Below are 14,005 nucleotides of genomic sequence, written 5' to 3'. Positions count from 1 at the left end.
TCTCGCGAGACTTGCGGTTCCGCCCGGCCCGGGAGCTCCAGCCCTGCCGCGCCCGGCCGGCCCGGCCCCCCCCGCGACCCCCGGCCCCGCCGCCATGGCCGACCCCAAGTACGCCGACCTGCCCGGCATCGTGAGTGCGGGGCAACTGGGGGTGGGGGCTGAGGGGCAACTGAGGGGGGGCAACTATGCTGGAGGACTGGAGGCACTTGCGGTGGGGGAGGGGCATCTGGTGTCCGGGCTGCGGAGGGTGGCTGCGGGGGCACCCCCTGTGGCCCCTCCCTATTGCACCCCCCAGCTCCTTGTCCCCCCCCAGGGGCGCGGCGTCCACGGGGGTCAGACCCCCAGATGCCCCCAGCATGGGGGGAGGAGGGAGGGAGCTGGGGGGGCTGTGCTGCTGCCCCCCCCCGTTCCGAGGGTCTCCCCGGGCCTGACCCCCACTCTGCCCCAGGCCCGCAATGAGCCAGACGTGTACGAGACCAGCGACCTGCCCGAGGACGACCAAGCCGAGTTCGACGCGGTGAGGGGGCGCGGGGGGCAGGGAGCGGGGGGGCGCGGGGATCCGGATGCTCCTTAACCCCCTAACCCCCCTCCCGTCCCCCCCCATGCCTGGGCCGGTGGTGCTGAACGGGCCCTTTGTTCCCCTCCTGCCAGCCGGGCTGGGCCCTGGGTTGTGTCGCCAGCTAACGAGCCAGAGCTGGGCACCGCCACGCGTGGCGGGGGGAGCGAGCGGAGGCTGCACTGGTGGCGGAGGCTGGGCTGGAGCAGCCCCGGGGTGTCGGGGGGCCGGGAGCTGGGCGCTGGCCTGCTCCTAGCGGGGTCAGGGGTCGTCACCCCAGAGCCCTGTGCCTGCGCCCGGCTGCAGCTGGAGGCCGGGGTGGCGAGGGCTGACTAAGGGCTTTGTCTTCGGGCCTGATCCGTGCCGGGGCTCCCAGGGGACTGTGGCGCTGGCTGGGCTGGGGTGGGGCCAAGCTGCTGCCTCCTTCCCCCCCAGCTCCTGCGGGGTGGGGGAAAGACAGGAATGATGCTCTTGCCCCCAGAGGGTAGGAAGGGAGCAGCTGACTGGGGTCGAGCTGGCTGCAGCGGTGCTTGCCTGTAAGATGGGGGGCTCTTCAAGCCTGTACGATGGGGAGGGGCAGGAAAGAGCTCCCCTGGGGTACAAGCAGGAAGCCAAGTTCTTCACAGAAGCGAGCGAGCTAGAAAGTAGGTCAGAGCTGGGGGCTGCTGGGAGGAGAGAGACCCTCAAGTGTGGGGGTGGAATATGCCTGGCTGGGGCTCCCGCAGAGCCCAAGGACCCCAGCTCCCAGCCCTCCTCCCCCGATACTGGTAGCCTGAAGACGGAAGCGGGCAGGAGCCAAACAGGGCTCCAGCACCCAGGGCCGGGCAGACAGGCCACAGGGTGGGCTCAGCCTCTGGCTGCTTCAAGGGGGTGGGGAAGGGGCTCGGGGAGCACACTGCAATTCCAGCCCTTCCGGCGCTTGGTGCATGCGACACAGCTCTGGCAGGTTGGCACAGCTGGGCAAGGCAGCACGTTGCGTGTGTGTGCGTGTGCATCCGTGCCAGGACCCAGGCTGCTGCCAGGTGCATGTCCGCTATGTCCGGAGGCCCTGGGGAGGCAGCCCCATGCTGCAGGAGTCATTGGACAGCCCCACACCCTTCAGCCCCACCATCAGCTTCAGCCTGCCCTGTGCCTAGCCCAGGAATGCCATGAGCAGCATGGGGGGTTGGTCCCACTACCCCTCCCAAGCCATTGCAGGGGGTCTGGGGTCTGAGCAGTATGCTGGAAGGACAGGGCAGGGGCTGGCGGGAAGAGCATGGAGGGGTTGCAGGTACCTGAGCTGGAGGACGATCCACACAAGTGGCTGAGTCCAAATCCACGTAGGTAGTCAGGGCTGAGCCAGAAGCTGAGGTATCCAGGACCCCCAAGCAGGGGAGGCCCACGTGCTGCAGGCTGAGAAACCAAAGCCCCTCACCAAGGCCTGTGCTTTTATCCCAAGCTCGGTCTTCTCTGCAGCCAACAAGCATGCCCCTTGCAGCTGGGGCTGCTCTGAACACAGGCATCCCCACTGCTGTGTGACCCGGGGCTCCATCAGGTGATTAGTCAGTGGCCTTGCTCCCAGCCCCTCACCCCAGGCCCTGTCCTGGTCCCTTCTCTGTGACCCAGCCTGGAGAGTGACATCAGACCTCTTCAGCCCTATGCACCCCCCTTCACCCACCCCAGTTGGTCCCTGCTCCCCTCCCGGGGGAGCCCCCACGCACCGCTAACACAGCTTAATTGTGTCTCTTGAGCGTCACGCAGTGGGACTTACCTGTGTTCCTCCGCTCTTCCCCCTCCACCACCCTGCTGGGACTAGTTTGCACAAGTAAGCCCCTTACAATGCTTCTCTCCTGCATGCCCCTGTCCCCTGGGCACGCATGTGCTGCCTGTCTGTCTCGCCGTGCTTCCTGCCTGCTCCCCGGTCATGTAGGACAGCAGGGGGGCGGCAGGTGGTGCTGTGGCTGTAATGTGGAGGGAGATAGCCATGGAGTGAGCCGGAGCCATGGGCACCCATGGTCAAGCCTGGGGCCTTTGTGAGGTCGTGGGGGAGGGGGTCAAGGGGTTTGGAAAGCTCCCTGCATGCACCTAGGCACTGTGCACCCCTGGCACGGAGCATGGCATGCTGGAACCTGGCCCTTGGGGTGCCTATGCAAGGGACTCGGGGTGAGGGACAGGGAGCCCCTGTCTTGGACCTTCCAGCTTCACCCAGGTTAAAGTCAGGAGCCTGAGATGGTCTACCCACTCCTGCCAAGGCTGCCAGCTGGGTCAGGGCAAAGTCAGAGTGGACACGGGTAGGGCAGCAGGCGGCTGAGCTCAAGTGCCAGCCCGTGCCCCATTTCCTGGAACCCTCAGGGCTGATGGGGGTGTTGTGGGCGGGCAGGCGGGGGCAGAGGTGGTGGAAGCATGCCACGGCCTCTGGGCTCAGACTCAGGGCCCTCGGGTGATCCTGAGGTTCAGCACTGCCTCCCTTCAGATCTCCCCTCTCCTCTGCTTGCCTGCCCCTGGGCACTAGCAGCAGGGACCCCCCACCAGCGTTTCCTCTGGAAACACTGGGGGCACTTGTTAGCAGCCGTTCATTAGGGCGGTCTGGTAGAGCCCAATCTTGGCCCAGGCCGGTGCCAGTCTGATTGCCCCTTAGCTGCCATAGCCAGACTGGGGGGAGGCTGGGCCTCTGCAGGCATTCTTCAGCCTCTTGCGAGAGCCCCGGCCCTGCCATTTCCCTGCTCCTCTTCCTCCCCCTTCACCTCTGCTACCTAACCCCATAACCCCCGAGGCACGCTGGACCTAACAGGCTCTAACCCCCCCTCCCCGGATCTCCCTACTAACTGGGCCGGGCCGCGGCGGGCACTGGGGGCACGTGACACGGGGCCCAGTGCATGACAAGCTGCTAATCCGGTTTTTGTCTCTCTCTTTCCCCTCCCTTCCCCCTCTTAACTCTCTGCCTCTCACCTCTGGGGACCAAGGAGCTGGTAAGGACCCGACTTCCCCTCTGCACAACTGCCTTGCTGGTGCCGTGCCCGCTAACCCTGTCTTCCTGGCACCGTCTGCTCCAGGCTCCTCTAACCCTGCAGCGCTAATGCCCCCTGAATCTAGAGCCACGGGCATATTGGTGACCTCTGCCTCAAGCCCTGGGATGCACCTGGGGCTTCCGCCAGCTGGCACCAGCCTTGCAGGTCACCCCCAGGCCTAGGGAGAACCCCCCTCACCCTGCCCTAGTCCAGCAGGAACCTGGAGACTCTCGTGCAGCCGTGACTGAGCTGGGGGCTTTCAGAAGAGATCCAGGTGCCTGTAGGAGACCCCCAAGTCTTCCAGCAGGTGCTTGGTGCCCATCCTGCAAAGACCAGGCCCTTAAACTCAGGGTCTCGGCAGTCCAAGCTCAGGAGAGCCTCACAGTGGCAACATCCCAGCCCAAGCCTGTGGGGAGCACCCTTGTGTCAGCCCCACAGGGTATGGAAGCAGAAGTCTGGGCTTAATTTGTTCCACTGATGGCATTTAAAATGGAGCCAGTGGGACCCAGGTTGGGGCCAGGGCCAGGGAGTCCTTCCCTGGCAGATGGTGATGGTCTGAATTGGGACCTAAAGCTGGCAGGACTGCAACTGGGGAACAGAGGCAGCCCCTGCTCCAACGGGCTCAGGAGCCGCTTGGCTCTTAGCCTGGCAAGTGGAAGAGCTGGCCCAGGGGCTGGCTGGAGGGGCTGATGCCCTCCTGGCACTAGGGAACGCTGGGGGCTGGCTGGAAAGGGCTGGACACGGAGCCTCTCCCTGGCTGCTTCATTAACCACCCCCCCACACACACTTGTTAACCTTGATTAACCTTCCCTTAGCCATCTCACAGCTCTTGCCACCCGTCTGAGCACTGATGCTCTCGGGGCACATCAAAAGCCCCTGGGGACCACCCTGCCCTCTCAGGCTGGCTCTGCCACACCCCCCAGGCGCAGCTTCCTCCCACCCCACTTGCCTAAGCTCTGGCCTCTCCTGGCAGCTGGCTGGCTCCCAGCCCGTCTGGCCAGCCCTGGCACTGCTCCAGGTGCGCCTCTGCAGAGGGACAGCGAGTGCCAGGTCTAGGCTGGCTCCCAGGACCACCCCCTCCTGCCCCCCCAACATGTGGGGCACCTAGAGTCCCCCCCCCCCCCCGATTGCCCTGCTGGAGCCAGCATGGACATGAGGGCAGCAGGGAGGTGTCAAGAGAGCTGGAGCTCACCCCAGGTCCCCGTGGGGCTCTGCCAGCATCCACCTGGCCCTGGCTCTGGGGCTGGTCCTTTCCCTGCCGGCTGATGCTTTCTTCCACTGCTATCCACAAGGGGCACTGAAATAGCCCCTGACATGGGGTCCCACTGGCCCTGGAAGGGAATGGGGGGTCCAGAGGGCGCCAGGGCCTCAGGAGATGCGGTGGGGTGATCCCAGCTTGCTAACGCTGCCTGCCCCTGTAGGAGGAGCTGACGAGCACCAGTGTGGAGCACATCATCGTCAATCCCAACGCTGCCTATGACAAGTTCAAGGACAAGCGTGTTGGCACCAAGGGGCTTGGTGAGACAGGGGGCACCAGGGCAGGGAGGGATCGGCAGCTGCGTCTGTGGGCCCTGGGCACTGCCCCCCACTGACTCCCACCCTCCCATCTCCTTCCCAGATTTCTCCGACCGCATTGGCCAAACCAAGCGCACAGGCTATGAGTCGGGCGAGTACGAGATTGTGAGTAGAGCCCGGCTCTGTCCAGACCAGCTGGGCGTATGTGCCCTGCTCCCTTCCCAGGCCTACTTATGGCCCCCACAGCCTCGGCTCCATCACAGGAGCTCCTATGAGTGTCCTCTTGGGCCCAGGCTGGGGTTTATCCCCCCCACTGGCTTTACCCCATCCCTTAATGGGGGCCAGGGTTTCTCTGTTACCTCATTAGCAGGCTGGCACTTGCCCACTCTCACAAGGCTTTGGGGGCCTTGTGACAGCCACAGGCCTGGCTCTGCTGTTTCCCCCTGTGTGGGGTGTAGCAGAGCTGTTCAAACCCCCTCTGCAAAGAGTAGCTAGAGGCCCCAGCAGCTCCCATGTGTGCCAGCTTCATCACGGGCTCCGTGACCCACTGCCCTCTGACCCCCAACAGCTCGGGGAAGGCTTGGGGCTGAAGGAGACACCCCAGCAGAAGTATCAGCGCCTGCTACACGAGGTCCAGGAGCTGAGCAGTGAGGTGGAGAAGATCCAGGTGAGTGCATGGCCCTGCTGCGCCAGGGGTCAGGGATCGGGGGTTGGCTCCAGGGCTTGCTCACACCCACCGCTGTCCACGACAGAGCACTGTCAAGGAGTCGGTGGCCGAGGAGAAGCTGACGCCTGTGGCCCTGGCCAAGCAGGTGGGCGCCCTCAAGCAGCAGCTGGTTTCCAGCCACCTTGAGAAGCTGCTGGGCCCGGAGGCTGCCATCAACCTCACTGACCCTGATGGTGCACTGGCCAAGTGAGTTTGGGGGTGCGGCAGGCCCGCCGGGCCCCTGGAGGGCACTCAGGCAGGTCTTGGCACTCTTCTGATCACCCAGATGCCCCCTCATCCCCCCACCAGGCGCCTGCTCATCCAGCTGGAAGCCTCTAAGAGTGCCAAGGCAGCAGGAAAGAGCCCAGCCAAGGGGGCGCCTGCCCCTGGGAACCTGGTCACCTATGAGCTGCACTCGCGGCCCGAGCAGGACAGATTCACTCAGGCTGCCAAGGTGAGGCCAGGGTGGAAGAGGGTTTGTGGGGACCAGCTGCATGGAGGTATCACCACGCCTCTTGCCCAGGCCTGTGCTTGGGGGCTTTCCCCCATGACTCTGGGCACCAGGCCATGGGCAGGGCGCTAAGTGGCCACCTGGCTGCCTGCCCAAGGTTTCCAGGCAGCACTGGGCACCGTGTTCCTGGTCTGTGCCAAGCCCTGGTACATCCTGACCTTGCAGGGCTGGAGGGAGGGGTGGGGGGAAGGTAACCTGGTGCCTCTGATTCCCCCCCACCACTTTGCCTCCACCAAGGTGGCAGAGATGGAGAAGCGGCTGAGCGAGCTGGAAGCCACTGTGCGCTGTGAGCCGGATGCCCAGGTGAGCACTGCCCTGCTGTGGGAGGCAGAAGTGGGGGTGCCTCTAGCCCAGCCTTGCATGTGTGGGGGGGTCACCAGTGCCCCCCTCATCACAGCCTGTCTCCCTCTCTCCCCAGAACCCCCTGGCCGCTGGGCTCCAGGGAGCTAGCCTGATGGTGAGTGATGGGGGGCTGAACCTTCAGCTGGGGGCACAGGTCTGGTCTAGTGGGGCACAACCCTGCTGTCCTCCTCAGCCCTGGGGTGGTATTGCTGATATACAGCCCCTCACCACCACCTCCCATCCACCCCAGGAGACAGTGGAAATCCTGCAGGCCAAGGTCAGCACCTTGGACATGGCTGCACTGGACCAAGTGGAGGCCAGACTCCAGGTGAGCAGGTTGTAGGGTGAAGGGCACAGCCATGTGCTAGCCCTTGCCCCCCATGGGCCTGGGGGTGGGTGGGGGGGAAATATCCCCAGGGTGAGTTTGGAGGCCTCACACCCTTTCCCCACTCCAGAGCGTCCTGGGGAAGGTGAATGAGATTGCCAAGCACAAGGCAGCTGTGGAAGATGCCGATACCCAGAGCAAGGTGCAGCCTGGGGGGTAGGGGTGGGGGGGCAGCCAGGATCTGGGGGTACAGCCATGCAGCAGAGGGGCCCTGCATCCCCCATGAACCTGGGGAAAGGCAGGAGGGCACCAGGAGCTTCCCCTACTTATTCCTGTCCCCCGCCAGGTGCACCAGCTGCATGAAGTGGTGCAGCGCTGGGGGCTGCTAGCCAGTGCCCTGCCCCAGGTGGTGCAGCGCCTGGGTGCCCTCAAGGACCTGCATGAGCAAGGTATGCCTTGGGCAGGCAGGGATCCACCTCCCAGGGGTGGAGGGCGGTACCTCCTAATGCCCTTTGTGCAGGGGGGAAGGGGCTCTACCTGCAGCTGATGGGTGCCTCCATGCCTTGCAGCCATGCAGTTCGGGCAGCTGTTGGCACACTTGGACACTACCCAGCAGCTCATTGCTGGCTCCCTCAAGGACAACAGTGCACTGCTGGCCCAGGTGAGCACTGAACCATATGCCCCCCCTCCCCCTCCAGGCTCCTCCCTGACCCCCTTCTTACCCTCAGGTGCAGAAGACCATGAAGGAGAACCTGGTGGCTGTGGAGGACAACTTTGCCGGAATCGATGCCCGCATCCATCAGCTTGCCAAGTGACCCCCCTCATAGCCACCCTTGCTGCATGGGACACTGCCCCAGCCCCACTTTTCCTGGGAGAGAACAGACCCCCTCACCCCATGTATGCTGACAGCCATTAAACAACTGTTCTCACCAGCCCTGCACCTTCTTTGTTGTGGGGGGAACATGGCAGCAGCTGAGGAACTCACAGGATAGTTAATGGGAGAGGACAGGCAACTGGAGGTATGTAGTCCAGGGGGGCTGGATCCCTCTATATCCACGTGCATTTACACATGCACACACAGTGCTTAGGCGTGTATCTGGGTGCATAGGCAGAGGCACATGCATGCACGATATACAGGGATGCACCCACATGTATCCATGGCCGCATATGCAGGGGCACACAGACACACACTGCCAGCACATACATGTGTGGGCACATACACAGAGGCTTTTAAATACATATTTTAATACTTGATACAAAAACGCAAAACCCCGATGACCCCCCAGGGAGGGGCCAGGGCCGGGACCTCAGCGACGCCAAAATAAGTCCATCTGTTAAATTAAAGCCGTGCCGGGCCAGGCCCCGACCACCCCCAGCCCAGGGAAGGGTTTTTATTTCTTTTTAAAAGTCTTTTCTCCCGTGTACAAAACAAGGCCGAGTCGGTGCAGGGGGGGACGGGGACGTAGTGTCGTGGGGCTGCGTCGGCCCTGCCGGTGTGAGACAACCTGAGTGTTCTCCGAGTGGGCCGGGCCCTGCCCCGGGGGCCCTCCTGCACCCCACCCCCCAGCAGGGCAGGGGTGGCTGGAGATGATTATTGCTTTGTACCTTCTTCCCCCTGGCACCACCGGGCTGGGGGTGATTTTTGGTGAGTGAATCTTGTGCTAAACTAAACCCTGAGGCGTTTTGTGCCCTGGGGCAAGACACCCGCAGGCCTGAGGTAAGGGGGGGCCCCTATCACACCACGGAGCCAGTACCAGGCCCCCGGGCCCACTCTGGCCTTGCTGCCCCGCCAGCCTGCGGCCTATTGCAAAATGGCTTCCGAAGTGCTTTATCCCTGCACTGCCCCCGCCCCACTGGCAGTGCTGCAGGGGGTGGGGGTGGTGCCCCTGTGTGCTGCCTCTCGCAGGGGGGGCCGAGCTGGGACCCCAGCAGTCTGCGATGTCCAAGGCCGGTGCCCTCCTCCCCGGGCAGGGGATAGAGATGGGGGGACAGGGCAAGCAGTCCAGGACCCCTCCGGCCCCGCGGCTGTGCTTCTGCAGGGGGGGCCGGGGCCAGTGCTACGTCAGCAGCTTCCTCCGGCGGTTCTTGACAGGGCGGCCAGGCCGCGGGCGCCGTGCCAGAGAGCTGTCCACCTGGGGGGCAGGGCAGCAAGTCTAGGCCTGGAGAAGGTGCCAAGCACAGCTTGATGGGAGTGGGGGACAGCAAAGTGGGGGCAGCTCATGACACTTACCGGCGGCACTGTGCCTGGCTCGGTACTGGGGCCCCGGGCACGCGGCGTGTCCACACGGGGGCTGGGCCGGGGGACGCTGCAAGGAGATAGGGTTGGGGGGTAAGAGTAGGACTAGAAGGTCAGAGGTGCCCCCCAAGAACGCCCCACCACCAAGCTCACCTGGCTTTCCTCCTCCGGCCACGGCGCGATGGGCGCAACCTCACAGGGGTCCCCTGCGGGCACCAAGGAGGCAGCTGGAGGGGGCAGGAGGTAGGGACCCCCCCCCCCCCCAAACAGTCCCCCCAGACCCCTCCCACGCACCTTGCCATCCTCAGCTGCGAGAGGCCCAGGGGCACCAGGCACCAGCAGATCACCATTGCAGCGCCAGGCGGGGTGGGGTGGGGCCATGGTAAACGCTGTTTTCTCACCTGCCTGCCCATTGAAGCAGCGCCGGCCCCCCCGGCCCCGCCCGCCCCCACGCCGCGGCCCCTTGCTGCCCCGGGGGGGGCCAGCCCCATTCAGCCCCTCGCCGCCCCCCCTCCGTCGTGCTCGCTTGAGCGGGGAGCGGGGGTAGGCGGCCTCCAGGGGCCCCGGCCCAGCCAGGGGAGGCTCCAGGGGGGCATCTAAGGCACTTGGAAGGGTGATGTCCAGGCCAGGGGGGGCCAGGGGCTCAGGCTCTGACAGGGGTGGGGAGGCGGCTTCGCCAGGGGCCAGCAGTGGCTTCTCGGGCCCTGCAAAGCTGGAGCTCAGCTGGGGAAACAGGAAGGAACTATGGAGATGATGGGGGTAGAAGTCCCCAGGACCCCCCCTTTGCTGGGGGCCCTGGGCTGGGTGAATGTCTCCATCTCCTGACCCAGGCCTCTCACAAATCCCCAGCACCCCAGCTCATTTGCATATGCAGATGAGAGACCACCCACCCACTCACCTGCAGGCTCTGGAGCAGGCAGGCCAGGGGGCCAGGGGCTCCTGGCTGCCCCAGCAAGGGAGGCTGGGCCTGAAGCAGCTGCAGCCCCAGGGCCCCCCCCAGAGCAGGGGACAGCAGCGATGGCTGGCTTGGGAGCAGGGGGCCGGGGCCCAGTGCCGGCAGGTCACCTGGGGGCAAAGCAGGGGTCAGCGGGGGCCACAGCCTGGGACACCCCCAGGCATCACCTGGGGACCGCAGCCCAGACCTAGCCCCCCAACCCCCACTACTCACCCAGCAGCGCGGCGCTCAGCAGGGGGCTGACAAGCGGGGGGGGCTCGGCGCGGGGGCCCTCAGTAGTTGTAGCCGTGGCGCCTGTCGAGGTAGGTACCGCAGGGGGGCCAGCCAGACCGGGCTGGGGGGAGATATTAAGGATCCAGCAAGCACTAGGGACCCCTCCCCAACCTATACAGACCAGCCCCCCTACAGGACCCGGAATAGGGGGGGTACAACCCCATGTTGAGCCCACTCAGACCCCCCCTCTCCCTTGCCCATGCCCTGTACAGAGCTTATCCTAGAAGTAGGGTAGACACCGCCCCCCGCCCCCAACCCCCCATCCTGGATAAAACCCCCACCCCCCCAATTGCCCCCTGGGGCCCCCCAGCCCCCAGGGACCCAGCAGCACCTCACCTGGGGGGGGCCAGGGCTAGTGTCGGGGGCCCCCAGGCCAGCAGCCAGCAGAGCTGAGTTAAGCGCCAGGAGAGCAGGGGCAGGGGGCAGCAGCAGGGGCTGGAGAGGGGCGTCAGGCAGCTCTGGGGCACGGGCATGGGGATCGCCGGGGGGGTCGGGCAGGGGCAGCAGGGCCGAGAGCAGCCCTCCGGGTGGGGGCAGCAGGTCCAGGCCCAGGGGCAGGAGGGGCCCTGGTGGCTGCCCCTGGAGCAGCGCCGCCAGCAAGAGGGGCGGGAGCCCCCCCAGCGCCTCCGGCTCCCCCGGCAGCCCCAGTAGGGGCAGGGGGGGCTCAGGCGGCCCCCCCAGCGCCCCTAGCAGGGGCACAGCCAGAGGCAAGAAGGCGCAGGGTGGCAGCGCCGGCCCCAGTGGCAGTCCCGACTCCGGGCCCAGGAAGGCCAAGGGCTCGGGGCCCAGGGACAGCGCGGGGCCTGGGCCCCCCTCCTCGCCCCCGCCCAGCTCCATGCAGGCTCGGGGCGCGACAGGACACGTGCCAGCACCTGCATGGAGAACGGGTGGTTGGCAACAGATTGGCGGCCTGTGATCCCCCCACCCCCAACTTAGCTAAGGACCCTGGACTTTTCCCCATAGCCAGACCCCACTGGGACCCTTAAGACACCCACTTCCAACACCCCAATATCCAGCCAAATCCCACCCCCACCCCGCTCAGCTCTGCCACTGAACGTGGACCACCCTCCCCCCAACCAAACCCCAGCTTCCCACTGGGGACCAGGGTCCCTCAAGACCCTCACCTCTGACACCTCCAACCCTGCCAGTCCCTCCCACCCCCAACTCAGCCAGGGAGCCTGGACCCTCCTAACACCCCCAGGCAAGCACAGCCCCCAGTCTCTCTACCCAGCTGCAGAGCTCCCCACACCTAGTCTAGCTAGTGACAGAAGCCCCAGACCCCTGCCACCCCGCCTCACGTACCTGCGGCCCCAGGGTGAGCAGGTGGCTTTGGCTGCGGGGAGCTCCCTGATGCCGGCTGCAGGCTGTCGGTGGGGTCCGGGCCAGGTGGTGGTGAGGGCAGGGGAGGTCCCAGCAGGCTCAGCAAAGCTGAGAGGGGCTGGGCGGCGACGGGAGGGGGCGGCCGGGGTGGCTGTGGCTCACGCGCCCGGGGCCGGCGGGCATCGGGGCCCTGGAGCAGGCGCAGCACAGTGGGGGCGCGGCGGGGGCGCCGGGGGGGCCGTGCCAGGCCCCGGCCCCCCGCCACAGACAGCAGCACGCCGGGTAAAGTGCTCGAGGGTGGGGGTGGCTCTGGGGGGGCCTGTCCGGCCAGCTGGGCCTTGGCAGCCGCACTCAAGAGATTGCTGGCAGGGAAGGCGACGCCGCGTACAGGCGGGGGCAGGAGGGACCCTGCCCCACCTAAGGCTACAGGTGGGTTATTGCTACTTTGGTTGGTTAAGGCAAGGCCGGGGGGGACCGGTGAGGCTGGGGGATGCCAGGGCCGCGGTGGGGGGGAAGAGGCCGTGGGGCCCCAGCTGGGGGGGGTGCCCTCCGGGGGCGGCGTGGCAGGAATGGGGGGGCCGAGCCGGGACGCTGAGGGGCTAAGAGCCCCATTGGGGGCACCGGTGGGAGGCAGGAAGGAGGGGGCCGGGGTGCGTGGCTCGGGGGTCTTGGCCAGGCACTCGGGGGGCCCCTGGCTCAGCCCTGGAATGAAACATACGAGGGGGGGGATAAGCCCAGGAACAGCCCCCTCTCCACACCCCCCACCCCAGCAGAGCCAGGGGGCCGGACTGGGGAGACAGGTACCTGTGGGGGGCCGGAGGCCCGGAGGGGCGGCATTCTCCATGCTGCGAAAGAGCGTGGCCATAGCGACGGTTTTCCGGCGGTGGTTGCACAGCTTGGTCATATCCTGGGCGCCTGGCGCTGGCCCCCCCCGGCCCCGCACCCGCGCTCTGGGGTCAAAGTTGAACACCTGCAGGGGCAAGGGGATGGGGGTCAGGGCCATCGCTGCCATCCCCTGGCCTGGTATGTACCCCCGCCCCAGGCCCTTATGCCTGCAGATACCTCCCAGTCTCCCCCAAACCCATGCAGCCCCCCCACATACCTTGTGCATGTTGAGGGGACACTCGAGGCCACACTTGCAGGTGCCGTCGGCCAGCAGGTAGGCCCGCGTCTGCTCCAGCGAGGTCAGGCTGGTGCCGCTGGGGCTGGGGGGGCAGGAACAGGGGTCAGGGCCTGGCTGGACCACGACAAGGGGGCACGAGATGGGGAGGGGAGGCAGGGCCCTACCTGACGTAGCGCACGGCGCCTGCCTCCACCTTCCGCTGCCAGCCCACGGGCACAGCGGGGGCGCACCCCCCACCATCACCATCGCCATCCCCGCCGGCGGCCTCATCGCCGCCCGTCATTGTGCTGCCACCGGGCACGGGCGCCTAAACGTGGGTCAGGTTAGCGGGGCGGTACCCCCACATCCCCCTAGAGCCGCATGTTGAGGGAGAGCAGCAGCAGAAAGGTGGAGTGGGGCAGCAGCGGGGCCGGGGGACTGACGGTCAGAAATGAGGAGCACCGGTGGGGCAGGGGGCTGTGGACGTGCCCCCCACCCCAGGCCCTGCCGCTCCCCCAGGCAGGACCGTGCCTACAAGCGCTCTGCCCCCAGGGGCGGGGGAAGGGGCCGGCGGGGGGCACCTACCTGCTCATGGCAGCAAACATGGTGGCTCAGGTGCGTGCGCGGCTCCCCGCGGCGCTCCCCGCCGGCCCCGCCACACTAGCCCGCGCCTGCGACCGAGCGGGGGTCAGGGCCGGGCAGGGGGACGCGGGCGTCGGGGCTGCCAGGGCCCCGCTGTCAGCGAGCGTCCCCGCTCCTGCCCCGCGGCCGGGGCCCAGGCGTGCAGGCTGCCCCGGTGCGAGCCATCCCCCGACCCGGACGGCACTCGGGTGTCCGGGCTGCCCCTAGCGCCGCCCCCCGCCCCGGCCGGGCCTGCACGTGGGGCTCAGCCCCGGCCCCAGCGCCCCCCGGATGCGGCCGGGCCGGGCGGCACCTACCCGGGCTCCCGGGCCCGGCGCCTCCGGCCTCGGCCCCGACCCGCTGCAGGAAGAGGAGGGGGCTGCGCCGTTTCCTCCCCGCATGCGCACTGCGCCGGGGGCAGCCCTGGGGATTCCTCTCCCGGCGTGCCCCGCGCGGGAGGGGGGCCGCTCCCGGCGTGCCCCGCGCCAAGGGCACCACTCAGGGGCTGATTCCTCCCCCCGCACGGGGGAAGGGCCCGGGTGGGGCCACCGCAATG

At 66.9% G+C, this 14,005-nt stretch overlaps 2 protein-coding genes across 2 annotated transcripts; one reads left to right on the top strand and one right to left on the bottom strand.

Annotated features, from left to right (window-relative positions):
• Nucleotides 1-2: 2 nt before the first annotated feature.
• Nucleotides 3-7,874, top strand: DCTN2 (dynactin subunit 2). Its single transcript, XM_090053387.1, has 14 exons — nucleotides 3-130; nucleotides 449-517; nucleotides 4,965-5,061; nucleotides 5,162-5,223; nucleotides 5,627-5,725; nucleotides 5,811-5,971; nucleotides 6,074-6,218; nucleotides 6,513-6,578; nucleotides 6,694-6,732; nucleotides 6,868-6,945; nucleotides 7,073-7,144; nucleotides 7,289-7,391; nucleotides 7,512-7,603; nucleotides 7,671-7,874. The coding sequence occupies exons 1-14, from the start codon at nucleotides 95-97 to the stop codon at nucleotides 7,755-7,757; spliced, it is 1,206 nt and encodes a 401-aa protein (XP_089909513.1). The 5' UTR covers nucleotides 3-94; the 3' UTR covers nucleotides 7,758-7,874.
• Nucleotides 7,875-8,170: 296 nt separating this feature from the next.
• Nucleotides 8,171-13,890, bottom strand: MBD6 (methyl-CpG binding domain protein 6). The gene is made up of 13 exons (XM_090052160.1): nucleotides 13,767-13,890; nucleotides 13,414-13,499; nucleotides 13,014-13,156; nucleotides 12,829-12,931; nucleotides 12,531-12,696; nucleotides 11,709-12,428; nucleotides 10,743-11,278; nucleotides 10,347-10,467; nucleotides 10,077-10,243; nucleotides 9,473-9,901; nucleotides 9,332-9,384; nucleotides 9,173-9,248; nucleotides 8,171-9,074 (listed from the first exon to the last, which is right to left on the bottom strand). The coding sequence occupies exons 3-13, from the start codon at nucleotides 13,130-13,132 to the stop codon at nucleotides 9,000-9,002; spliced, it is 2,565 nt and encodes an 854-aa protein (XP_089908286.1). The 5' UTR covers nucleotides 13,133-13,156; nucleotides 13,414-13,499; nucleotides 13,767-13,890; the 3' UTR covers nucleotides 8,171-8,999.
• Nucleotides 13,891-14,005: the final 115 nt, after the last annotated feature.

This window comes from Crocodylus siamensis, chromosome 6, assembly GCF_052110815.1.
Source record: "Crocodylus siamensis isolate JL-2025a chromosome 6, ASM5211081v1, whole genome shotgun sequence".
In the NCBI taxonomy this organism is placed as follows: Eukaryota; Metazoa; Chordata; order Crocodylia; family Crocodylidae; genus Crocodylus; species Crocodylus siamensis.
The sequence above is the reverse complement of the archived record's forward strand: the minus strand, read 5'-3'. Positions and strand labels throughout refer to the sequence as shown.